Source organism: Cygnus atratus, chromosome 4, assembly GCF_013377495.2.
Source record: "Cygnus atratus isolate AKBS03 ecotype Queensland, Australia chromosome 4, CAtr_DNAZoo_HiC_assembly, whole genome shotgun sequence".
Lineage (NCBI taxonomy): Eukaryota > Metazoa > Chordata > Aves > Anseriformes > Anatidae > Cygnus > Cygnus atratus.
Window position 1 is genome coordinate 58,246,438 of NC_066365.1, and position 26,134 is coordinate 58,272,571.

Sequence of the window (26,134 nt, forward strand, 5' to 3'; positions counted from 1 at the left end):
AGTCAAGCATTAATATTCATTTTCAGCTCTGAGGATGACCATACCTCTCTAAAATAAAGAATGTTGTAACATTCTGAAATATCAGGTTGTAACTTTTTCATTGCTGTGAACTCTGCATGCAAGTAAATCAGAAGTGAGGAAATGAAGATAGATATCATCAGCTATCTTGCTAAAAAAAAAAAAAAGGAAAAAAAAATACAACAGTAGATGTAACAGGTATAAAAATGCACCTGAATTCATCTCTCTGCAACCTCTTGACTTCTCAGCAAGCTTTTCTGGATAAAATGAAGTTTAAAGGAAAACAGTAAAAGAAGGCCAGAATTAAAATTCCTTAATCAACTGTAGAAGAAGCTTAAAAATATCTTACGTGAAATCGAAAGACTGAAGACATCTCTCCTCTGAATTAATGGAGAGAACAGGGAAATCAAATGCCCGGTTGTCTACCAATGCCTTAAATACCTCTTCTGGTTTACATCAAGTTGTCTGTCAGTTCTGTGCTTGCATACATTTATGAAGTTAGTGGCGACAGTGAGCACATTTGCATTTCTTCTTGTATTGGGAGATAATGAAATGTTTGCCTACATTCCCAACTGAACAGGTATACAAAGTGTAATAGCTTTATGTACTAGTTCATATTAAAATTCTGCAGAGTTTGCATGGAGGCTGTGCGTCTCACTGTTTTTTGTTTGTTTGCTTGTTTTTTTGTTTGTTTGTTTGTTGTTTGTTTTTGAGGAGGATCATTTGTTTGTGTAGGAACTCTAACTGTTAGAGAGGCACATGCAGAAAATCATGGTATGCCACCAAGCTCCATAACTCAGTGTCTATCAGTCCAGGGTTTTACATTGCAGCTGCCAGTACGAAAGGAAGCCCTACTCCCTTCCCTGGCACAGTCTTTGGCAGCATTTTCTTTTCCAGATTTTGGGAGAACTTGTGGTCTGCCATATGTGAGAAGACATACTTGGAACTCAGAGGCCGAAAATGGAGGAGGGACTGCAAACACCATTGCGTCTGGCAAGTGTGTTGCTTATCAGGACTGTGTGGTACGTGAGGACTCTGAGATTTGGTACTTGTGTACCTGTAACACAGCACCGTGTCTGTCTGTTTTCTGTGCTGTGATCTGCAGGCACCACATCCAGCTAGATGGCAGAGTCATGGGACAGGACAGAAGCCATGATATTCTGCCGGTTAGAAGTGTAAGTTCTCCTGCTCCTGGGGAATACATGGGAAGCATACAACAGATTAGTATCATGTGCAAAGCATAAGATTTCTCAGGTCTCCAAAAGCCATCTTTATGTCCTATGAGTCAACAAAACAGGCGAAAAAGCTAATGTCAGCTGTAGATGAGTGATTTCCTACAGCTGACAACCTCCACTCCAAATTTACCCCTGTTACTTTCTTCACATGCATATCTGTCATTCTTCATTCCCTGTTTTTCCAGGCTATTTCCAGTCTGTTTTCCTTCCTCCTATGTTTTTTTTTTTTTTTTTTCCTGCTGTCAGTTATGTCTCCAATATGGGTAGGAAAACTTGCTTCTTGTAAATGCCAATCAAAGTTAAAAAGAAAGGAGATATAAAGAGATCATCCTTACAGCATCTCACTGAGTGCTCTTAACTGCTTCTTGTGTCTCCTTACCATATCCAGTTAAGAAATCTCATGCTTAAGTGTGTGCTTCTTTTTTGTTTCCTTACAAGGAGCTTACAGCATAGCAGCTTGAGAAAAAATAGGGTCACTGTTAAAAAAATCACTTGAATAACAAGCATTGGCAGAAATCCCAACGTGAATGGCATTCTCTTTAGCCCACCCCCATTGGATCCCATGACAAGTTTAACTTTGTTGATGTGATGTGTTTGACAGTTCCTGCTTTTTCATTGTGATTTACTTTTAAATTGCAAGTAAGCAACTGCAGTACAGGCAGCATAGAATGGTTTTATGATGTCCAGTGCCACATACCAGAGGTAGCTTTCTGGTTTTGGCAGAACATCTGGTGTAGGTGTCTTTGTTTTCATGTTGTTTTTTGTTTGGTTGTTAGGTTGTTTGGTTTGGGTTGGTTTGGTTTTGTTTTCTTTTCTTTTTTTTTTTTTTGATCTTTCCCTTTCTTCATCGCTGACCTACAGCCTGAATACCAACTCTCTTCCCCATCATTTCTCACCTCCACTTACAGCTGCAGTGATCTACAGTGTAATATCTTTCTTTACTGTTTTGTGTTGACTTACTGCAGTTTGCTATAACTGATACTGGTATCCCAACTGTCTTATATTTATCTGCCACTGCAGGTCTGGAAAGCATCAAGAATTTGGCAAGGGAAAGTAAAAATTGCAAAGCCGGTATCTGAAATATTTCACCCTTAGTCTCTCCCTGTTTCCCTGGTGGATTTTAGGTTGAAAAGAGGAGAGAATCTGAAGCAACAGATCATAAATTGCATACTGTCATTTTTAAGGCCACATGAGACAAAATATATTTTAACGCTTCCTCATAATTCTGAAGACCACTTTATTTCTTGGAATATAAAGAAGACAGTAAAAAGGAAAAGCATCCAAAGGAAACATTTAGTACCTGGAAACTTGTCTTTTTTTCCCCACAACTATGCTAGTCAACCTAATGAAAACCAGGGCTGTCTGTAGGTATCACCAAAGGAGGCAGGTGCCGTGTACAGCAGAGTAATGGGTGAGGGAGGTCAACAAAATCCCAGCAGTCCTAATTGCCAGATCCCAGCAGTGAACAAAATCCTGGCTCTTTTGGTCAGCCACTCCCAAGCCGCTCCTTCCTGAGCAGTTCACAGCACTGAATTCTCCTCCCCTAAGCAGTTCATTTGGCTAATTGTATAACTCCTGCTGCCCTGATTCTACCTTACTCTCATTCTCTTGCTTCTAGAAATAACAAGTCATAAAATTTCCACCTAGGGCTGCTTTCTCTGCTGGGAGAAAAGTGAGGTGAAGGGTCTTGGGGTGGTCAGGGGCACTGCCCCCTTACCTTACCTGTGCTGATTTATGAATACACAGTACTGACTAGTCATAGTTTTGACAAACCGTCACTTGCCTAACTGCATATTTTTACTGGAGATACCACAAAGGGCAAAATATATGAGAGTAAAATAAAATACGTTGCCTTCATGCATTTCTATTTTCTGTCTCTTTAATCTAAAATAATTTTTAATAGATAGCTAAAATAGTACAGGTCTTCTCTCCTGTGATCACTAACCTAAGGGGTACAGGAGGTTTGCCACTATTGTCATTGAGTGGCTCAGAAGATTTTTGTGGCATTAGATGTCTCATCTCTTCTGAATTGTTAACATGCCTCCACTGTTAGCAGAAATTCTGTCGTGAACTAAAGCGTGAAGTTCAAATAGCTACTCCCTAGGTTTCTCATCCAAGCAGGTTCTTTCGGAGAAGAATATATTCAGTCCTTCGCTCAGCGTGTTCACTCCTTATACTAGACTAATGCAAATTAAACTTTAATCTCAGTTATGGGCCAACACCCACTGCTTTTCTTATGCAATCAGAACCAGGATATATTGTTTGTAGCTGATAATGGAGAGATGCAACAAAAACTACAAATGCAAGAAAAAGGAAATTTCTGTCACTGACTCACCCTCATCAATTTTAAGTTTTCTTCAAATTGCTGCCCGTAAAGCGACACTATATTTTGACAAGTTTCAATACTTTTTAAAAATAATTGCTTCCCATAGAGTAATGAGATTTTTTGTCGATATACCACTGATGCAATCTGAAGAATGTAGGAAGCTTAGATGATGTATCTTTACTTATAAGGACAGAAAACATCTCTTATTGCAGACTATTGTTCATGAAAAGTAATATATTTTATCTAACACATGGCTGAACTTGAGAGCCAGACTTGACTACCAATGACATCAAGGATTATCAGTCTAGTTTTAGGTGTTTCACATTGCTTCAGCTCTTGATTTTAGGTAATTTCCTACCAGACCTTGGCTTTGTATAGGTATAATCCTCCCTGGAGAGGTTCGTGTATCTCAGGTCATGATATCTATTGCTGGTAATTTTTAATGGCATTGCTGAGTCATAGTAGCAACATTCAGTTAGCAGGCATGTAAAACATAGAACATGCACAAAGTCTCTCATTTTTCTAGTATTATTAGTTTTAGTCCATTTTTCATGTGTTTTATTATTAATCAAGCAACGTGGGCTTGAGCAGTAACACTCTGCATTTTCTGGTTCTTAAAATCCTGTGTGCACATTTACCAAGACTATTGAGATATAATTATGCAGAGGCAGGTTTTCTTAGGCTTACAAAAGAAACAGTCTATTAGCCTAGATCAGTTTTGAAGAAAAACACATCCTGAACCACAGATACAGCTTATTTTCAGAGTAGTGTATGTACTTCATACAAGGCATATGTATCTTAATTTTAAATTGTATGTTCACCTATCAGCAAGTTTATCTGGAAGTTTACACAATTATTGCACATAGCCAAACCTTTTAGAAGACATTCTTCAACATTATCCAATCAGGCATGTAAGTTTAGTTTACTTTAGCCACTTCTTTTATGGTTCTTTAAACAATCGGTCAGTAAGCAACTGAAAAGAGCTCTCAGGAGATTCTCAGTTGACATCTTCAGGCCACAGTTTATTAGTATATAGGTATGCTAGGGCAAGATTCTGTGTTGGATTTTCAAGCCTATTGATTTCAGTGAGCCTATGTGGTATAACCACAGTCAGAACTTGAATTTTGCTTCTGACAAGAGGTATTCTCTTTTTAACAATGCCTAAACAATGTTTGTAGGAGAGTTCTATACGTACTATTTTAAAATATCTAAAACTCCAATTTTCTGTTTATGTATTATGCAAAGTTAGATATTGCTCCACTGAAATAGCTTCTTGACACCATATCCTACTTACTACATTAGGGGAGGTTTTTTTTCTGTGAAAAGTGTAATCAATTTCTTAAGGTTGTCTGTTATATTTTTGTTCACTACATGGAATTATCATTATTACAACTTATTATAGAGTCATGTCCATATGTGTTGCCAGTCTTTGACAACCAGTAGGTCACTTTGAATGTATTACTTGGTGTCTAAATCACAGCCTTCCTCTCCTTAATCATTAAGAAGCAAACCCATAAACTTCAGTGGCACAACAAGGATATCTCCTTGGGTATCAATTTTAGGCATTTTTTATTCCTGTGATTAAGATTTGATGATGATTAAAGTGGATTTATCTTCTTTCTATTTTTTTTAATTGTCATTAGGAAGGATTAGTAGGCTGATTGGTTTCCTTGTTCATTACATTTTCAAATAGAAGATTCAGAAGTAAATAAGCGAAGAAGACACAGAAGAGAAGAACTCCTGTAGGGTTTTCGTAATTCTTTCCTGATGGTTAGGGTTGGAAAATAACCAGATACAGTAACTGTTGAAAGCAGCACACTAAGTTGGGTCACAGGGATCCTCACTTCCATCTAGGAGTGTTCAGATATCCTTCACCTTGACTTCTGCTTCCTTAACTTGACATCTGTCCTGTTGAAAAGACAGCTAGAAGTGCCAGTAAGATAAACTACCCAGGGGAAATGCTGAATGGACTGAACATAGCAAGCAGAAACCTTCATAAGCTTCTCATAGTTCCATCACCACTGACGATGCTTTTCTGTCCTTGTATGGAAAAATGCTTTCTTCTATCGAAAGGGAGCACAGGGGATTCAATAAATATCTTAGCCAACTAAGGAATGGAGTCTCCTCTGATAGATCTCAGGCTGTGGCAGAGGCCTAAAGAATCCTATGCCAAAATACTTAGGATTGTCCTGTATTAGTCCAGAAGAGGTTAAGTCAAAATGTAAAACTGAGCCCTAACTTCTATACACAGCTGCTCCATTTATATATAGGAATAGATTTTAGCAGAAAATGGTCTGAGAAGTTTGAATACCAGAGCTGCCTGTTACAGGAATTGTTGGGCATGCACAAAACAGAAGTAAATGAATAGTTTTTACTGTGGAAATAAGTGCATAATAAGAATGTGCACAAGAATTCAAAGCAACAACTTGAAAAGAGTGGAACAAGGAGGTGGAAGAGCAAGCACACGCAAAATGCAGCTCTGAATGCATTTTACAGCATTCAGCACAAGCAAAACCAGGCAACTTGGTTTCAAATGAAGCTCTGCACATTGAAGGCAAAATGTTTTTAATATGCAAATGCAGTTTGGTTTTCTGTTTTGCATCATTTGTTAGAGCTTATTAAAGAAATCTTTCCAATGCACAATGGATTTGCTAAATTAAAAAAAATAATAATAAAAGAAATAAAGAAAAGAAAAAAAGAAAAAAGAAACAGAGGCACTATGTTAAAAAACAAAAAAAAAAGTGTTATTTTGTTAATCAGTGGGATACAAGACTGAATCTTGCAATCTATATTTCAACATATTCCCAGAAGCACTGGGAAGGAAACTAGAAGGCAGCCCTCCATAATGCTGAAGGGCTGAAGGAAGGTTGAAATTATTTGTATTCATAAGAAAGAGAGAGAGAAAGAGAGACAGAGAGACAGAGAGGAGAGAGAGAAAGAGAAAGAGAAAGAGAAAGAGAAAGAGAAAGAGAAAGAGAAAGAGAAAGAGAAAGAGAAAGAGAAAGAGAAAGAAAAAAAAGAAAGAAAAAGAAAAGAAAAAGAAAAAGAAAAAGAAAAAGAAAAAGAAAAAGAAAAAGAAAAAGAAAAAGAAAAAGAAAAAGAAAAAGAAAAAGAAAAAGAAAAAGAAAAAGAAAAAGAAAAAGAAAAAGAAAAAAGAAAAAAAGAAAAAAAAGAAAGAAAAAGAAAAAGAAAAAGAAAAAAGAAAAAAAGAAAAAGAAAAAGAAAAAGAAAAAGAAAAAGAAAAAGAAAAAGAAAAAGAAAAAGAAAAAGAAAAAGAAAAAGAAAAAGTGAAGATACAAGATATGAAACTGGTAAAACAATTCAGCAAAACTGTACAGATTTGCCCTAGCTGAGCTTGTCAGTTATTGCCATGAGTAGAGCAGTGTAAGAGCAGGAATACCTACTGTCAGAAGGATAACTGTGGTACATTAGACAGCTAAGGTAGAGAGTATTTTACAGCCAGATTTTCCCTGATCCAGCTCCAGGAGTCCACACCACTGATTGTCAAGAGCTTACCATAGTCCATCCTCCTCAGTGGGATGTCTCCCTACTCTCCCTAATTATTTTTATCATTAATTGCTTTTCTTCTTCATCAGAAGGATCCCTGCAGCCAACTTTCCTACCCACTGTTTACCAAAAGACATATTTTCCAGAGCAGATGGGACAAAAGGTGCTCCCCAGTTTGAATAAATATGTGGCTACACACTAGTGGCCAATGTGTATAATAATTTCTGGTCTTTGTCTGAAACTGCATGCAGGCTTGCAGCCACAGAGAGCTGCAGCAGGGTAAATTTCTGCTGGATAGTGTGTAGTATCAACCTAAAATATAGCAGAAAAAATCCTCATTGGGGTTGCTGAACAGCAGGAGGACCCACTCACGTATGAAGCTTTTCATTTAAGTTTAATTAGATGAATAATAAAGGCAGCATAATAAGGATTTAGATGAATGAGATGCCTTTCTCCCCACATATGTACTGACATGCAGAGAAATAATAACAGGAGAGGACACCAATTCTTTGAATGAAGCTACTTTCAAAAGGTAGTTAATATTTTTCCCCAAGTATATCTGTGAGGGTTTGCAACAAGAATATGAACGGGACAAAGACTTAAAATAGCCTACAGAGCAGGTATGGTAAGGGATTTGGAGAAGAAAATGACCCAGACATATTTACTACATCCCAAATCTGCTCTATGTAAATTTACATATTTGTGTATATTTTATAACCATATGCTCACTTAGAAAAACACTGGCCCTGTTATAGAGCGGTTTAGGGCACCAAAACCCCAAACCATCCATAACCATGCAATGGCTTTAAGTTTCCGTGGGCTCTAACTGTGACATGAGTTACTATTTTAAGATATATATATATGAAGTAGTACCTTATGCTGTAAGGTGCTACTGGCTTTCATAACTTTATACAAGCAGTGCAAATCTTGGAGGCCTAACTATTTGTTTCCTCATGAGAAGTGGAAGTAATATTTAGTAGCTGCTCAAGGTACTGATTGCAGCTCAGTTGCATGACCCAAGGGACAAACACTCAGGACTTTAGGTGCCATTTGCAAATTCAGAGTTTTGGTTAAGTTCATTTAAAGGAGAAGAAGATGCACACAGATAGAAAGGGCAATAGCTAAAGAATCACTCATGAGGGTGCATGGAATAGGAAACAGAGGAGGAGAAGTCATCACCATGTCACTAACTAGACCGGCCACCACATAATGAACAGGGTGATGGGGAAAAGAAGCAAGGAAAAATCCTGTTTTGTTTCTCACTCCCTTTTAGTATTTGGGGAAATGAAATTTTTGGACTTCTTGGTAAGTATGCAGGATTTCATCAAAGAAATATCAATTCATATTGCCAGTTTCTTCTCAAATGCCATTAAATCTGGAAGGCCTTGAATATTTAGTAACAGACCAGAAGTACAAAAGCTTCTAATCATTTTAGTTTGGATAATGTTGTATATAGCCTACGACCTACTCCTACTTAAAACAGAAAATCAAAATATATTCAGCAATTTGTATTATGATCTGATTTTTTTTAGAATTGATTTGAACATTTCCCACAGAATTAAATTTTAAATTTCCAGCATTCTCTATATAAGGTCTTTGTGAACAAGATTTTCCAGCATGAAACAGCTCATTTTAACAGCTAATGAAATATATGGTGCTTTCCTCTTTATTTTGCCACAGCATCTCCATTTGACAACTAACAACTTTTATGAGCAAACATTAAGAATTAAGTGAGGACTTTGGGGAGGTCTGACTTTACAAGATATAAACTTACAGCTGACATTTCTGGCTTTCTTCACTGAACTGCAAACAAAATTTAAAGAGATAAGATCACTGTAAGACTATGGTTTGAGCAAGACTATACTTCTGGTACCATCAGGTTTAAAAACACGGTGAGTGAGACTAGAATCTGGGAACATTTTACTAGCATATCACTTTATATGAATATTTTCGTATAAATATTTTAAAATCCTTTGCTTGTTTCCAGCAACTTCAATAAACAAAGCTTATAAAAATAACATACTGCCACAGATCTTTTTCTAATGGTTTCATCAGAAATACCTTTCCCACTCATTTTTTTTTTCATCTTCCCCATATTGCAGGATTGTAAAATGAATACTTTAAATTAAAGGCAAAATACCGAGGAGAAATTAGGTATCCAAGAAACAATGCAGTATCCACAATTCAAACTGTGACTGTTCTACGTTGCTTTGTCTATGCAAAGCACACTTAACACCAATGAAGGTGATTACAGGAAGGATGAAACCAGCACGCGTGCAATTGCATACATAAAATAATGACTTCAGACACAAAAAAGCATTAAAAGAAATCATCCACATTAGCTTGAAATACTCAAATGTTTGTAAAAGTAAAATTGACAGTACATCAAGTAAGTGTAAATTTTCCATATATAAGGATTACATCCCAAAAGTCCAACTTCCAATATGTTTGTCTGATTTATAAGCTGCTGGATATTTGGGGAATACCTAAGCATCCCAACTAACTGAGGATTTTGCTGTAGCAAAAAGTGAGTATAGAGGATTCTGGGCAGAATTTGTCCTTGGGCTTTTGCTTCTCTCCTCTTCTGAGAGTTGAATGTTCTCCTTGGCATCTTTAAAGCAGTTTTGTAATGTAAGCAAAGGCTGAACAATGAAAATTAATTTAAAACTTACATGCTTTCAGTCACATTAACTCCCTGCACAATGTAATATTGTATAAACATGGGAAAATAGTCCAAACTAACTACAGCAATTGTTCCTTGGAGTGTGTTTTCTTAAGAATTATATAGACAAAAGCATGGCAAGACCAATAATTCTCTCTTGTAACAGCCCATCTGTGATGCAACTCTGGAAATTACTATTTATTTTCAGTGTTTGAATAATATTTTGAAGTGACTCTCTATGGAAATATTATCAAATACACCCAGAGAAACTTAGTACAATGGTTGAAATAAATGCAAGTATTTGGCCTCACTATGACCTGCCTCTCTCTCAGTTTCTCAAAAAATGTGACTGACAGCTTTCTACATCCAGTTGTTGGACAGTGTTATATCTAACAAAGAAGTCAAAAATGCAAAGATAAGTTGGCTAATTTGCAAATAGATGTAAAAATTCCAGAAATTAAGACCAACAGCAGAACTTCAGCTGGTGCAAGCTGCCTTCCCTCTTAAAGGTCTTCCAGTACCCCCTCTTATTTGGTTCAGTAATTAGTGCTAATTGTCAGCTAGCAGAGTTCCAGTTATCTGAATTAAACAAACAAACAAACAAGCAAACAACGACAACAAAACCAAAAACAATGGCCTTGAGATTGTCACAGTAAAAGAACAAGAGTCAAAATATAAAATTGTATACAACAAAATACCTAAGAGTACCATGAGCCTAACATGACACCTTACTGTTACCCTAGGAGTCCAAGAACTTGAATGGGACCGTTATCTCACAGTCTAAGCGAGTACCTTCCAACCCTGCCATGCAAAATCATGATGATGGAAAAACAGCAAAATTCTAGCAATCACATAATCTTTTGTTTTTCTTTTTATTAGATCAAAATTCTACTTGGGTCAAGATCTTTCAGGGAGATTGCATTGTTTCTTTGCAGGGATTGCTGGTAGGGGTTATGTAGGGATATGTTGTAACCAGTGGTAATGGTAGAGAGGCCTGCTAAAGGAGGCATATTTTGCAGTATACCCTAAAATTTTCAGAGGACTGCTACTCATAGAAACCTTATGATTCTTACAAAAAATGTAGCTTTCAAAAACTGCTGTAGTTGATTAATGAATTCTTCTTCTTTAAGTGTATTTTTCAATATTCTTCCAATAGAAACAATATTTCTCTTGCTAACCATAGCTTAAATTCCCTTTAGCCAAGGGTTATATGATTCTTTGGGAATTTAGATGGCAATGAACAAATTCAAATAGTATTATCTTAAAGGTATTTATCATCTTTTACAGAAACTGATAGTCCTCCAAAATGTAGATGTCATATCAGATGTCATGAAACACAGAGTAACTTCTCTCCTGAGATAGTAAGACACACAAACTTTGTATTCTTAAGTTAGACCTCTGGCTTCAGACATAGCGGTACCAATTCACTTAATAATATATCACCTGACTTTCTCTATTTCCATTTTCATTTCATAACATCTCTGCTTTTCCGTACTAACCGTACAACCAATCCTTTAATAATTTTGTCAGTGTTGTGAACCTAACATCTCTTTAATTCTGCAGAAACTGAGAAATCTATTTGATCTTAACATCATGAGTATAGCATGGTTTCTTCTTAGAAGCACTTTCCTGTGCTTCATTTTTTTTCATCCCTAAATTGAAACTCATAGCATCCGTGGATAACGTAAGTAAATTCTTTCATATACTTCTTTGAGGTCTGCTAATGAACAGGACCAAGAGCAGAATAGTAGTGACTATTATGGACTTCATTTGAGTCCTAAAAAGAAAAGACTGTAGTTCTTGATTGTTACATATAGAGGTTTATTCAGCAATCTATTCAGAACAATTATACAATTATCTTGCAGATATCATGACCCATGGGTTTCACCCTTACATTGTTGCATTTGGATAAGTATTATATAAACTTGTCTTAATTGCAGTTATTCTGAAACCCTAGTAGGACTCAAGGGCAGATCACTTTGAAAAAAACAACTGAATGAAATACACTTAAAATAACTGTAATACACTTAAAATAGATGTGTTCCTGAGAATTTCACGTGTTCCTCAAAAGTGTGGCCTAATTCCAGTCTTCTTGTAGTTTATATCTGTATGAGTAATTCCACAGAATCAGTGGCCTTATGCCAGAATAACCCTGGCAACTGAGGACAGAAGTAGACCATGACTTTCCATATATATTTATTTTAATTCATTTATTTTATTTCATTTGCCAGGACAAAAAGGACCTGGCAACAAACTCAAAACTGTCTCTAGGTATGAGACAAGACAAATATAAGCTTTTCCAAATTCATTATTTTACAACTATTTTACAACTATTTTTTGTTTACATTTGTAACATTATTTACAACTATTTTAAATAGAAACTGGAGTTTCTATTTAAATTAAGTAAAGATCTTTGGCAAATTAATTACAAAAACAGAGCAGGTGCTTTTTCTTCAAGAAAAAGTATGAGGCAACTGTAAATTGATGTGGCTTGACTGTGGATGAGAAAAGTATTACACAAGTAGCATGAGAGAGCATGGTAACTTTTTTGGCTAGTAAGCTAGTGTTTTCATTTTTTGACATAACAGGGAAAAAAAAAAGACTAGGACTAGAATTAAAAAAAAAATTAGATCCTTTTGCTATCATGAGTTTTCAGACCCCCTCTTCTTTGAATACAGGAAAAAGTATTTTTGTCTATGTTTCTCTAAACTATCTGCAAAGGTACACTATGGTACAAAAATTATTAATTATCAAAGCCAATTTTATTAATAAATCAGTGTGGTAATAAGGCAACCCACTCAAAGGAAATTCTTGCCTAAAACTTCCAACATCCCAAATAATGGCATGATTAAGTTCAAGCAGGACAGCCATTTAATTTTTGTTTCTCCTAAATAATAAAATGACATCTATGATTAAGCAAGCATTCCATTAAAACAGTCTCCCTTTTTCTTTATCTTAAAGCTTGCAGGGAGACAATGAGAATGATAATGATCAGCATGAAAGGGAGTGATCTATCATCCAATTATCCAAAGATAGTAGAGAGAAATGTTGTTAAAAAAGCAACTCAGAACTGTCCAAACATTAAGATTATTGGCTGTATATTTGAGTAAATCTATGTGAAAAATGCCTAGAAAAACAAAACTCTTTGATCTTAGTTTGTCTCATGCAGAAATCCACTCCAAAAGGAAAGTCAAGAGTTCATAGCAAATTCTTACTCATTTAGTCTGGCAATTTAACCAGCAGATACTGAATCCAGCTCAGCCCAGGACCAGATGGTATTCATCCAGAAGTTCTAAAGGAAATAGTAAAATTATTAAACATGATGTGTATCCTCTTGCTTACAACTACATTGTCGCCAGAGAAAAAATTTTTGCAAATGTGATGCCAATGTTTAAACAGGGCTCCAGTGGAAACCCGAGTGATTAAGAGCCAGTCTGTAAAACTGGCATCCACAGGAGGAAAACTGGTGGGTACTGTAGAAACAGATAAAAATGTCTGGACACTTGGTCTACGCTTTTGTAGAAGAAAACCACACCTTGCAGATTTAGAGATCTGAAGTTGTGAACAAGATGATCCAGTTTGTTTAAACTGTGACTATGTAGTTGTTGGGATTTGCTTGAGACAGCAGTCCCTCACTTGTTCCACACTTGCTTTTGGCTGAAATTAATACCTCTGGAGTGAATCATGGCTCACTAGTTAACCCACAACCTTTCATGTCTCTGCCCTATCTGGTGCCTCTCACCATACCACCCTCCATTCATTTGCTCCCTGCACACTTTGCTACTATGACAAGAGGCTCCACAAAGCAGACTGCATCCAAAGCAGTTTGGTCCATTTAGCATTTCTGGTGACAACATGGAGCCTCCTGGCACGGCTTTAGGTCTTGTTGGCTTTAGGCCTCTTGGATGTGCTTAGGAAGCATGCCTTGACACTGTTAATGGGCCCGTTAAGGCCCAACCCCTGGACAGCTGGGGCTGATGCTCTGGGTTTACAGAGCTTCTTGTACTGAGCTGCAGCCCAGGCCAGGCTCAGCCAGCTGAGAGCACAGTGGTTAGTACTGCTGCTGCTGCTGCTGCTGCTGCTACTACTACTACTACTGGGGGGACTATGTAGTGATATGGACCACTGACAACCAGCTGCATACAGACTCCCATCGGTGAGGAGCATTATGCTAAGTCCTCTACAAGGGAAAAGTCTCTGACACTTCATCCTTTTCATCCTTTTCCATGTGGCGTTTTGTGGCAGGCTTTTTGTGCACAGCCTGGCACTGCCACCACTAGTGGGCTTGCATTGGCAGATAAGGGATGAAGCCATCCGCTCACACTGTAGTTCAGGACAATAAACCTGAAAGATGTCACCTAAACTTGCACATCCAGAAAAAAGAAGTTGCAATTCAAACATGGATCTGGATTTCTTGAGTTCGGGAGTTGTAGGTCCCTTATAACTCAGGATATTCTATGATTCCCCCCAAAAGGCACGCTTTCCTTAGGCTGGCAATCAGAATAAATTACTTGGCAGCCAAGTTCCTGACTCCCATGATCATCCTGTGGGGACACAGCCAATAAGCCATGAGTAACTAGTAATTCAGTGGTAGCTGTGCTGCTGAAGATCTTAATAACACATCAATGGCAGCCCCAACTTGTATGCATGCTTTGGGCTTCATGTTTTCTTTCCTCAGCATAGAGCATTGTTCCCTTGTGCTATGAGCATAACCCACATTACTGAGCTACTGTATCACTTCTCGGTTTGTGTCTTCATTGCTTCTCCAGCAGGAGCTTCCAAAGGGCTAGGATGGTTTAGCACATTCAGCAATCATTGTTCACTAACAGTCCTGGAAGACTTCTTTGGGATGAGGGAGCAAAGCTGGCATGGATTTGCATGCCAGAATTATGAGAGAATTAGGAGAATTATGGAAGTGGGAGTTCAGCAGCAATTAAAGAACATGGACAAATAGGAGACCATTGGTCTGAAACGAAACAGAGAACAACATCATTAAAAGATTAGAAATAAAAAGTAGGAATGAAAAGTAGGTGTGAAAAGCAATTATGAATGGAGCTTCACAGAAAGCTTTGCTACAGCTGTTCATCACTTTCATAAATGCAACACAACATGGGAAAAGGGGTGAGATAAAAGAGTTTGCTGATGCTAAATCATTCAAGGAGGGGAGAAGCGAAAGAGGACTTTGAAGAGTTGCAGAAAGCTCTTTCTGATAAAACAGGGTGAATAAAAATCACTGCCAAGTAGAAAACAATTATAATTTTTCATGAATAGAGTAGAGCTCTGAAATAGCTATTACTATGCAGAAAAGAGACTACTGAACTTACAGTAGATTCTTTCTTGAAAATGTCAGTTCAATTCTCAGTAGTCATAAGAAAGGCAAATAGGATTACAGGAACTATTAGGAAAGGAACAGAGGGAAAACAAAACAAAACAAAACAAAAACCACTAAAAGTCAATATGACATTATTTAAATCCTTGGTTCATCCTTATGTGATAACATCTGTGAAAGACTGTACATGAATTAGGAAAGGTTTAGACCTGGGCGACAGTGCTCATGTAAGGTGTGAAACAGCTCATTTACAAGGAATGAATAACTAACCTGATGTTCTTCAAACATGACAAAGTCATGACAGGTATGAAGAAGCTGCCTTCAGAATGATAGTTCACTGTCTGTCTTGGTACAGCACGGGACAATAACCTCAGTGCCATCTCCTCGATAGCACTTCATTTCTGGAAGAGCCCCCAGTGATTCCCCTAAATTTGTTTTCCCTCCTGATCACTAACTGTGTCTCCCACAGTGTCTCTGTAACTTCCCCCGTATCTCCATTCGCTCTGTCCCTTTCTTTTCAACTGAGTCCTGGAGCCCAGCAGATGATAAGTTCACAGTCTCAGTCTATATCTAACAACATAAATAAAAATTAATCTTTCTCTTTAGATATTGCTTCCACATGGTACAGGAATAACTTATCTACAACTCATCAGAACACCAGCAATTAACCCCCCACCCCAAAAGTACAGTGGTATAACCAGTGTAAAAGCTGTCGCTGAAAAATTAATGGAGAGAGAATCCAACCCCAAGCAGAAACGCATCTGGTAAAAAAGTAATCAAGGTAATTCTGCTAATACCAGTCAATACAAATGAAACTGAAAACACATCCAATCATTTCTCTAATGCAGATCTAATAGAAGGTGCCAGGAATACAGAAAGATCTCTCCCACATTAAGAATATGCCCAGAACAACAGTTTGACATCTTGCTTACAGAAGGACTCTAACTGCATTAGAGGTTATTTAATTCAGTAAAGGAATTGGTAAACACAATTACGAGCCTGTGGTTTGCAGCAGGTCAGACCATTATAATAATTGAAAATAATTATAATAGCTCCTTTTGACATGCAAAAGTCTCAAACCAAAAAAGTAAAGGTCAAAATCATTTTGATTGAATGTTCCTTTATGCCAGCTCTAAAATGTGAAGACTTTAGTGAACTGACTGGCATACAGATGCGGAAAGCAAGGTCAGTACCTCAAGTGCAAAGCAAACCTTAGAAAAGCAGACATATCTACAAAATTTGGGCTGAGATTGGCTTGTTGTTGATTTTTTTTCAACAGGAAGTAATTTTCAAAAGAAAGAGAAGTTGTTAACAGGAAGTTTTGGCAGGTCAGACTAGACTTTCTGCCTCTCACTCTTGCCTCTGAAGAAGAGTGAAAAAGCAATCTAAATTCAGCAGTTTTTTTTCCAAAAAGCATCTGTGACTTCCTGTAGATTACCCCCACTAAATCAGCACCTGTCTTGGCTGCCACTTCAGATGTTTGGGATGTTAAAATAATTTGAAATTGACAGAGAAGATGTTCAGGAAATATGGGAATAGTTCAAAATAAATACAAAACTAAAACTGAAAAAAAAATCTGTTTAATTAAATGTTAATTAAAATTAAATTAATTTGTCATGTAATAGAGTGGTTGATTATTAACATCCATCAATTTAGTCTTAAAAAAAAAAAAACATAAAAAAAAAAGCTGAATTAGGCAGCAAAGAGAAAATCTTTTTTTTCAGAGACATTGGTACCTAACACTCAAGCTTAATGGGTCAATCATTGTGAAAATGGAAACAAATTTCAACTTTTATTTCTTCAATATAGTTTTTTGAGATTCACAAGTAGAAAAATAAAACACATGTTATTCTGGATTAATTTCCTACCAGTATAATATAAATTTGAAACTGGAATTGAATTCTGCTGGATTGAATGTTTCTTTCCGATGAGACAGCTACACATCGTATACCCTGACATGCCAGCTTGGGTCTGTTTTATCTCGGTTAAAAAAAAAAAAGAGAGAGAGAGAAAGAGACCTCAAGAATAATATGTAAAATAAAATGAAATGTTATAATTAAGCTGCTAAAGAAAAGGGAACTTAGAAACTGGAACTTTTCAATCTACTCTCCCTTCCAGTCATGGCACTATAATTCAAGGTTGGAGAGACTGGAAAAGAAATCCAGGACTTCCAGTCTTTGTGTTATCAACGTTAAGAGGTCTGTGCCTATTATTAAGGACCTGAGATTTGAACTGTGAAATTTGTTTTCAATTGAGTAATAGCAGGGATTAATTTATATTATTAACGTACTTTTCCTTCCTTTCTTTCTTTCTTTCTTTCTTTCTTTCTTTCTTTCTTTCTCTCTCTCTCTCTCTCTTTTTCTTTCTTTCTCTTTCTTTCTTTTTCTTTCTTTCTTTTTCTTTTTCTTTCCTTCTTTCTTTCTTTTTCTTTCTTTCTTTCTTTCTTTCTTCCTTCCTTTCTTCCTTCCTTTCTTCCTTCCTTTCTTCCTTTCTTCCTTCCTTCCTTCCTTCCTTCCTTCCTTCCTTTCTTTCTCTCTCTCTTTCTTTCTTTCTTTCTTTCTTTCTTTCTTTCTTTCTTTCTTTTCCTTTTCTTTCTTTTTTTTCCCCTCCCCATAAACAAGTTGTATCCTGGAAGTCAAAAGCCCAGGACTTTGTGCAACACCAGAGAGGATGGTGTTTATGTATTCACAAAGCAGAACCCAGAAGAAAGGGCTTCTTTTAAGCAGTCAAGATTGCTGCATTTTCACTAATGCGTAACTAATGTGCAGTACTTTATCAGTTCATCAGGTTTACAAGTCATATACAAGTCTTTGCACTGAAAAATTGTCTAGGCTTCTGCTTATATGACCCAACAATCCTAGTGACATACTTTTCATAAGGCTTGATCCAGGAACACTGAAATTTGTGAGGCTTTCTGCGGCCTTACTGGGTTTTGGATCAGGCACATACAAAGCTTTGGTATGAAGTTAGCACTTCATTAAATGAGCTAGAAGTAGCAGCTCTTGTTTTCCTGAGTCAATTACATACCCAGTCTTCAGTTTGCTCTGAAAAATGTGAAGAAAGCAATCGCTTTCATGTAAGGCGTGCAAAATCTTCTTGATGTTTTTCCCTTCTGCGCCTTTTTATTCAGCTCCTCTGGCCATTTCAAATGTTGTTGGTTGAGAGACAGATTTATCACTCTCATCTCTCACTGGTTGTGATTTATTGGCTGTGGAACAGCAGCATCCCTCTGAGAAATATTGCAGAGATGTGAGCAGAAGCAACCTTGCAAGGGGTTAACGCTGTAATGTTTTTCTGGTCTGTTTATAATCCCAACAGTAGGCCAGTAGCAGAAGAGGGTGGATCTAAAAAAGTACAGGAGGGGATGTGTGCTTATGTGCATATGTGTGAATAGTGTCTGTGTGCATGCCCTGCTCTGCTAAACTGCCTCGCATGCCACTGACATAAATCTGTTTTCAGGCTGACCAGGGTGTTCCTGACAGATGGTTAAAGAGCTTACTTCTCGCACTGCCTCTCTGGTATTCCTCCTGAAGACTTCATTCAGAAAGATATTGTTTACTGAAAGAATGGGCAGATAGTTACAAGCCAGCCCTCTTCTTCCTAGAAGCTAACCTGTGGATCCTGAAGGATGGAAATAGTTGAAGCGAGCTTACTTGAGAACGGCACCAATATCACTGCTTTCCTGTGTGATATCCTCTTGGAAAATGACACTTTTTTCTGTGCGGATGATCCACCTTATTCTTCTAGAGGTATGTATAGAAAGTAAATCTTTTGGGCAGTTTTAATTCTAGCTGGAAGATAGAGAAACAGCCACATGAGGCTTTTGGGCAAGCAGGGAGGTGCAACATCAACTGGTTTTAGTATGGTTTAGTATGGTTTTCCAAGGTAAACCTCCAACCGGAACAAAATTCAGATAGAATGGAAAACTGACAGTAGCAATATTGGGTACAAAATGTAAACGGCTCTAGTAAGGATGTGGAGAAACACCGTTTTGACTCTTTGAGCAGTTCCATAGCAATGGAGTTATCTGATCTGATAGTGTGTATGAAAGTGCTTAAATATGAAATTATAACACCGTGAGGCTAGAAAAAAAATCATCCGTATATTAAAATGTTTTTGATTGCTGTATCATTTCTTACTTTTGCATAAAGGAGGGATTTCCATGGTGATTGAGCAGTGCACATAAAGTACTTTGAGCAAAACGTGCTTTTCAGAAGTTGTGTTTAATTCTCTAGGAGCACACTGTATTGCGTGTGTCCAATATTAATGTTATGCAACTCAGGTAGATCAAAATAAATTTAAGAGTTTCAGAACTTCTGCAGTTTTTATACTGATGTAAAGACATAAACCTCAGCAAAACTAGAAACTGACAGGCTTTTGAAAGGCTTTACCTTCTGATTAAAGAATGAATCAATATAATAGCCATCTGTGGTCTGTATACTTCATACCTGATTTTTCACTGTGACAATTTTCAGATTTGCACCAGATAATCCGGATTCTGCTGTACTGTTTGATATTTCTGCTCAGTGTTTTGGGGAACATTCTGGTAATCACAGTGCTGATACGAAACAAACGGATGAGAACAGTCACTAACACGTTTCTGCTGTCACTGGCTGTCAGCGACCTGATGCTCTGCCTCTTCTGCATGCCATTCACTCTCATTCCCAACCTGCTGAAAGATTTTATTTTCGGGAGTGCTGTTTGCAAAACTGCCACTTATTTCATGGGTAAGTCTTGGAAGTTTATACTTATTTTGAAGATAAACTAGTGAGATATGTGTGAGAAGGTCATTAAAGACCAGCGAATCGCTGTCTGTTTCCACCTGCCATTGAACGTTTACCAAAATCACCAAGAAATGACTTTGTAGGGCAAACCTTCACGGTTCTGGTTTCCTCAGCATGATCCAGCAAAACACAGAGGTACCCACTGAATTTTAACTACACAGAGAAGTGTTTTACAGGACTGGGTTAGGTGAGAAGCGTTTCGCATGATCAAGCTGTAACGAGGAACCTGGCACGTCTGCTTGCTTACCCATCACTGACAGAGCTATTTGCAGTATCTGGATCAGCCATCAGAAATGACAGGGCTGTACAATCTCACTGAAGGCATGTTTTGCCCACAGATTTTTTTGTAGCGGCTATACATGAAAAGGAAAAAAAAAAAAAAAGTCCAAAGCAGGTACCCTCTGCAGAGCTGGAAGTTAGAGCAAGGGCTTTTTAAGAGCAGAGCAGGTCTGATCAGAGCTCAACAGGCGACCACAAAATGCAGACTGTGCAGATGCAGGTCTTGCAGACTGACTTTGGGAAGTAACACTTCTGTACGCTTTGCTGTGCCCCCTCTGGTTGTTAAGGTCAAGCCAGGAGTTTCAAAATGTTTGTGCTATGGATGTCTGTGTAAATGACTTTGTCACAGTTCCAACACTTCTTGTGGGTTTCCCTTTTTCTTAAAAAAGAAAAAAAAAAGAAAAGAAAGAAAAGAAAAAAGAAAAAAGAAAAAGAGAACATTATGTAAAGTTTTTGCTACCTTAGAAGACCCCCAGCTACAGAAAGTCAGGTTTGCCTTTAACCTGCGCCCTTGAGAACTTTGATGTAATGTGAAAGTACACACCTAAAGTGGGAATGGGAAACCAACATCTTTTTGTAGATAAAACCAGAAAAGCTAAAGGCCGTGTTTAAACAACTATAATGAATTGCTGCCATAAATACCATAAAAATTACCAAAGCATTGTCATCTTTCTTTTATTTCACATTGTGCAGATTTGTAAAAAAGCAAACAGTGAAATATTTCTGAACACGCACATTTTAATTATGAAAGTGTTTTATTTTAAGAATCATAATGTGAATGTTTCCCATTAGCAATTCAGGTTAAGAAGTCTCTGTTGACAGGTAGACACTAATATTGATTCTACCAACTATGCTCTTAATTTTTAGTTTTAAGATGCAGGACAACTAGTTTGAAATTACAGATAATTTGTGTAAAGCAAACTAATATTGCGGTATTGTCCCTTTATATTTTGACTGACAGTGAAGCATTCCTAATAATTGTTACATGGAAGTTCATTCAATGAAATGAAACATTGTGACAAAGTTAAGCAAAAATGCTTATAATTTTTCAGTGATAAACTGGGACACCTCAGTGACAGAAATGCAGATCACTGCATTGTATTTTATAACAAATGAACAGGAGAAATTAAGGCTCTTCGAGGACAAAGATTCAGCTTTATGACTTCATTTCTTCTGCTTTTTTAACTCTATTAGCATCTATTTTTTAAATAAAATTGGTAACATTTAATTCTGTTAAATGAGGAAATCAGATCACCGATCAAGCCAGACACATAAAAAAATAAAATAGACTAGTAACTATGAACATTTGTGCTAAAATAATAACTAACAGCATAATCCACTGTTTCAGACGCTTGTTTGAAATGAAGTGCTATTACTGTAGTGTATAAATCACAGTAATAAAGAGAAGAGTTAGAAAGAAAAGTGTCTTCTTTCCCTGTTATCAGAATTTTGTGGGGTTGTTGTGTTGTTTTTTTTTTTCAAATGACTCTTTTCTCTTGGACCTGTAGAGTCAGAGAAGTGTATATTTATATATTTTTATATATAGAATATATATATTTTATATAGAGAGAAAGTTAGCAAGATTATTTGAAAATAACAAGATTGTTTAAAAGAAGAAAATAACTTTTTTCTTTATTTCATACATACAGGTATCTCTGTAAGTGTATCTACATTCAACCTGGTTGCCATCTCTCTGGAGAGATACAGTGCCATTTGCAAACCTCTACAGTCCAGGGTCTGGCAGACCAAATCTCACGCCTTGAAAGTGATTGCTGCTACCTGGTGTGTTTCCTTTACTATCATGTCACCATACCCAATTTACAGCAAACTGGTACCTTTTACCAAGTATAACAACAGCACAGCAAACATGTGTCGGCTCCTTTGGCCAAGTGATGTCATTCAGCAGTCCTGGTAAGATATAACTGACTGTTTGCAAATGCATAATTATCTAGTGGAAAACGGGATTTCACGGTAGCATTAAGCTTATTGAAAATCAAGTATTAACCTTCAGCAAATATTTACACCTCTATCATGCTTATTTTAAAAAGTTAAAAAAAAAAATCTCATTTTTAAGCTGCTTACATTTTGACTCTTGTATGACTTTTGCTTCCACTCATTTAAGTGTAAACTTAATTAAACAGTATTTTCAGAGAAATCCATGATTAATCTTAGAAAAACACATTCAAGCGCCCTTCCGTGTGCTGCCTTGGACATTATTTTGTTTGTCTGAGGGTCCTCTGAAGCAGAGAGGTGGAATATGAAAACTTGGAGAGTCTGCAAATACCCTTCTCGAGGACTCAGCCTTTTGGTCACTCGTAGAGGACAGGGACAGAAAAGTGAGGGGGGAGACAGTGCCCCAAGTCCTACCTAGGCAGAGTGAGTAAATAGTAGCACTATCAAGCAGCAGTATTATTTAGACATTGTGTCCTTGCACGATGACTGAACTCCTTAACTGGCAGTGAGAAGAAGAAAGATTTATTTATTTTTTTCTTGGCTCCTGACGGTCAGTTGGAACTGGGAACAAGATTACAGTATGCACCACTCCAGCATGGCGTACCCCCAGACACAGTAAAGTTGCATTTAAGTTTTCAGTAGTCTCAGGAATTCGCCAGTATGAGCGCAGGTGGGGAGGACGGTCGCAGGGCGAACTTCCCTTCTGCACGGCACCCTTGCAGACTCTCAGCTGTGCAAACGAGTTTGCACCAAAGCCCCAGCGAGCAGGAGAGATGTGGGATCTTGAGGTGTCTAAACAAAATGATTTCCCCAAGTAGTATTCATGTTACAGAAGCTGCCTTTGATGAAGTCAGAACCTGACGGGCAACCGAGCAAAAGGCGCTCCCTGCACAGAAGGGGCTCTGCAAGGCCCCAGGGCTGTGAGCCCTGGCGGTGGCTGCTCTGTCCCTCCTGTGCGTGCCACAGCCCACGGCCAGGAGATATGCACACACCGAACCTCACTCTGGTAGTGATAGCCAGAACCAGGGGCTCCATCGAGGGTCAGTAGCTACCCAAGGTGGCTTCTGCAAGGCAGTTTTTACACCATTCAAAGCAGCAGGGCATCCAACACTGGTCTGGTTACGGCAGGGAGCCCCTTGTGGGCAGAGAGCCCATCTCCTCTGAGGCACCCACCTCCCCGGGGCCACGGGAGGCAGGATGATGGGTGTTTTGCAGCCATGAGAGCTTTGCTCCTGCTGAGCTTTTCTGGTGGAACAGGGAGGAGGAAAAGTTGAAAGCTTCCGATTTCCAGGGCTGTCAAAATGAAACCTCATATCAGCATGAAAAAAAATGTCAGCAAAATCTTGAAATCCCCCTCCCAAGATTCTCATAAGGAGAAAAATTATTATTTTTTTTTTGTGGTTTGCACTATTCCCTGGTCACTGCCTGTCTTTTGATTCCTCAGGTACACTTTCCTGCTACTCATACTCTTTCTTATACCTGGGATTATAATGATGGTTGCGTATGGCCTAATTTCTTTGGAACTGTACAGAGGAATAAAATTTGACGCCAGCCAGAGAAAATCTTCAAGAGGTAACAACACATCTAGGTTATTTCTTTGTTAGAGCTTAAGATGTGAGCAGTTACCTTGAGGCTACTATACGGAAAAATTTCTACTTGCAAATTATTGTTATAGTGACCATATGGCTATGGTCATGAAAATGTCAGACTCATTTATTTGTTGATGGAAGTGATTCCATTACTCTCTAGCCAATAATTCTTCACCTATGGCTTGTTTGCAAAAACACCAGGTGGGATGCTTTAAATTCCTAACTGTTATAGATACATCAATTTTTTTTCTTTTTTTTTCTCTCTTTTTTTTTTTTTTTTTCTGGCTATGGATTAGGACCATTTCTGTCAATAAATACCATTAAAAAAATTGTCAAATGAAGGTAGAAGTGTAGAAACTTGAAAACTATCTTCAGTACATACTTGAGCAAACAGTGTTCTCACTTCTTTTGCATCAATCTGTGCAGAGTTAAGACGTGAGAATATTGGGGGATAGAGGACACAGCAGCCAATATATGACCGACACAAAATTAGGACGGTGCTTTCTTTGAAGCAGTTGTTCAGCCATAAATTATGTATTTAGACTTGGATTCCACCCTTCTTTTTGTATGTTGAAACATTGGTCAGAAATGTTCTGCCATCTAATTAAGTGCTACTTTATGTGTACAGAAAGGAAAATAAGTACCAGCAGTGCCAAATACGAGGATGGGGACGGATGCTACCTGCAAAAATCCAAAAGGAAAAGGAAAGTGCCATTGCAACAGCTCTCTGCTCTGAGCAACAGCAAAATAGACAGGGCAAGAAGCAGCAGCTCTTCTGCCAACTTGATGGCCAAGAAACTCGTCATCCGCATGTTGATGGTGATAGTGATTTTGTTTTTCCTTTGCTGGACTCCCATTTTCAGTGTAAATGCCTGGCGCGCCTTTGACACCACCTCAGCAGACCTGCATCTCTCGGGAGCTCCCATCTCCTTTATTCACTTGTTGTCCTACACTTCTGCCTGTGTGAACCCTATCATATATTGCTTCATGAACAAGCGTTTCCGCATGGGCTTTCTAGCCACTTTCACCTGCTGCGCTAAGCAAAAGCCTCCTGCAATAAAAGATGTTGGCGATGAAGAGGAGGGGAAGACAACACGGGCTTCGCTCTCCAAATGTTCTTACACACACATGAACGTACCTGCACCCCCGTGAGCCGCATCAGAAGAGGCTGCAAGTGCCCTGCAGAAATTCAGGTGGTTATCGTCTGGTGTGGGAAAGTGACTGTGGCATCAGCTGAACATGATTTAGTTCTGAGGTAATGAAACACTTCAGCTGACAGTAAATGTGGTGAGAATTGAAATGAATGCTATCCTTCTCCGAGCTTTATATCACTTTCCTTTCAAAAGTACAAAGGAGAAAGAGGGCTCTTTGAAGATAAGGGACTTTATACAAAGCCTTAAAAGGTGGTCATAAATTTATTTGTCATAAATTCTCCTGTAATAAAACTGGCGTCCTTAACATCAACAGTTTAGCTCCATTTTCAGCTGCAGTTCTGAGTATCTCTTAAAATTTCCGAGATGCTAGTGGATTCTCCTCAAACATAAATACATGTATTACAGTGTTTACTTCAATATCTCTGCCTTATAATCAAAATCTTTCAGTTACATTTGTAGTATATTTTTTCACATTGTTTCAGCTGAACTAATATGTGTTGAGATCATTCTGCTGTCACAGTCAATTAAAAGAATTTCGGTGTGGGGAGAATGGGCTTGTCCATGTGAAAATAATGCTTTTATGTAAAATAATTTCATCCTTTTTTTTTTAAAATAAAATGAAAATAAATATTGATGACTTTAAGTGTGTATGGAATGCATTCTTCACTTCGGCAATAACCTATTATAAATTTAGATCATTTAATGTATTTTCCATTTAAATAAAAACAAAACAAAACAAACAAAAAATGTAGAACAAGCACAAAGAAGCAGCTTTCTTCCCTGCAGCTGCAAGCACCCGTGCATTCAAGGGGCAGGATCTGAGATGGACCCCAAAGGCTGACATGGAAATTGTCACACTGGGAAGCAGAGGGATACAGGCAAAGAGATGCGCATACAACAGACGTGGCACTTAAGACCTGTAACAATGCCCATGGTAATAACACATTTCGCAAATATATTCATAGTCACTCCTATTGCAGTACTGCACACGTGAAAATAAAAGCCACTAGAAAAGCAGAAAGAGCACAAAAAATGAGCACAGACTGAAAGACTTTATCATAAAGTGTACTTTCTTCCTAAACTTTGGAACTAATTTCCCCAGCTATACATATATGTAAACAGACTCAACACAGAAAAGTCTTTGAATGATGTAATTATTGCTGCTTTATTGAGCAAGGAATTCAGTCTCCTTACTGTGTGGTGTATAGGTGAGTGTGGGTGTTCAGATAATGTACTTTGCTCTATGGGGGTAGGCAGGAAAAGTTATATAATTCATTCTGTTTTGTGAAAATATCCCA

The 26,134-nt window shown here is 37.7% G+C and overlaps 1 protein-coding gene across 2 annotated transcripts; it reads left to right on the forward strand.

Annotated features, from left to right (window-relative positions):
* Positions 1-932: 932 nt before the first annotated feature.
* Positions 933-25,670, forward strand: CCKAR (cholecystokinin A receptor). Of its 2 annotated transcripts, XM_035553624.2 has the most exons (6): positions 933-1,040; positions 18,537-18,826; positions 19,553-19,804; positions 21,790-22,051; positions 23,538-23,665; positions 24,311-25,670. In XM_035553624.2, exons 2-6 carry the CDS (start codon positions 18,706-18,708, stop codon positions 24,832-24,834), a joined length of 1,287 nt encoding a protein of 428 aa, XP_035409517.1. In that variant the 5' UTR covers positions 933-1,040; positions 18,537-18,705; the 3' UTR covers positions 24,835-25,670. The 2 variants fall into 2 exon arrangements, with proteins under 2 accessions (XP_035409517.1, XP_035409508.1); XM_035553615.2 differs by lacking the exon at positions 933-1,040 and having other exon boundaries at positions 17,533-18,826.
* The last annotated feature ends 464 nt before the right edge of the window (positions 25,671-26,134 follow it).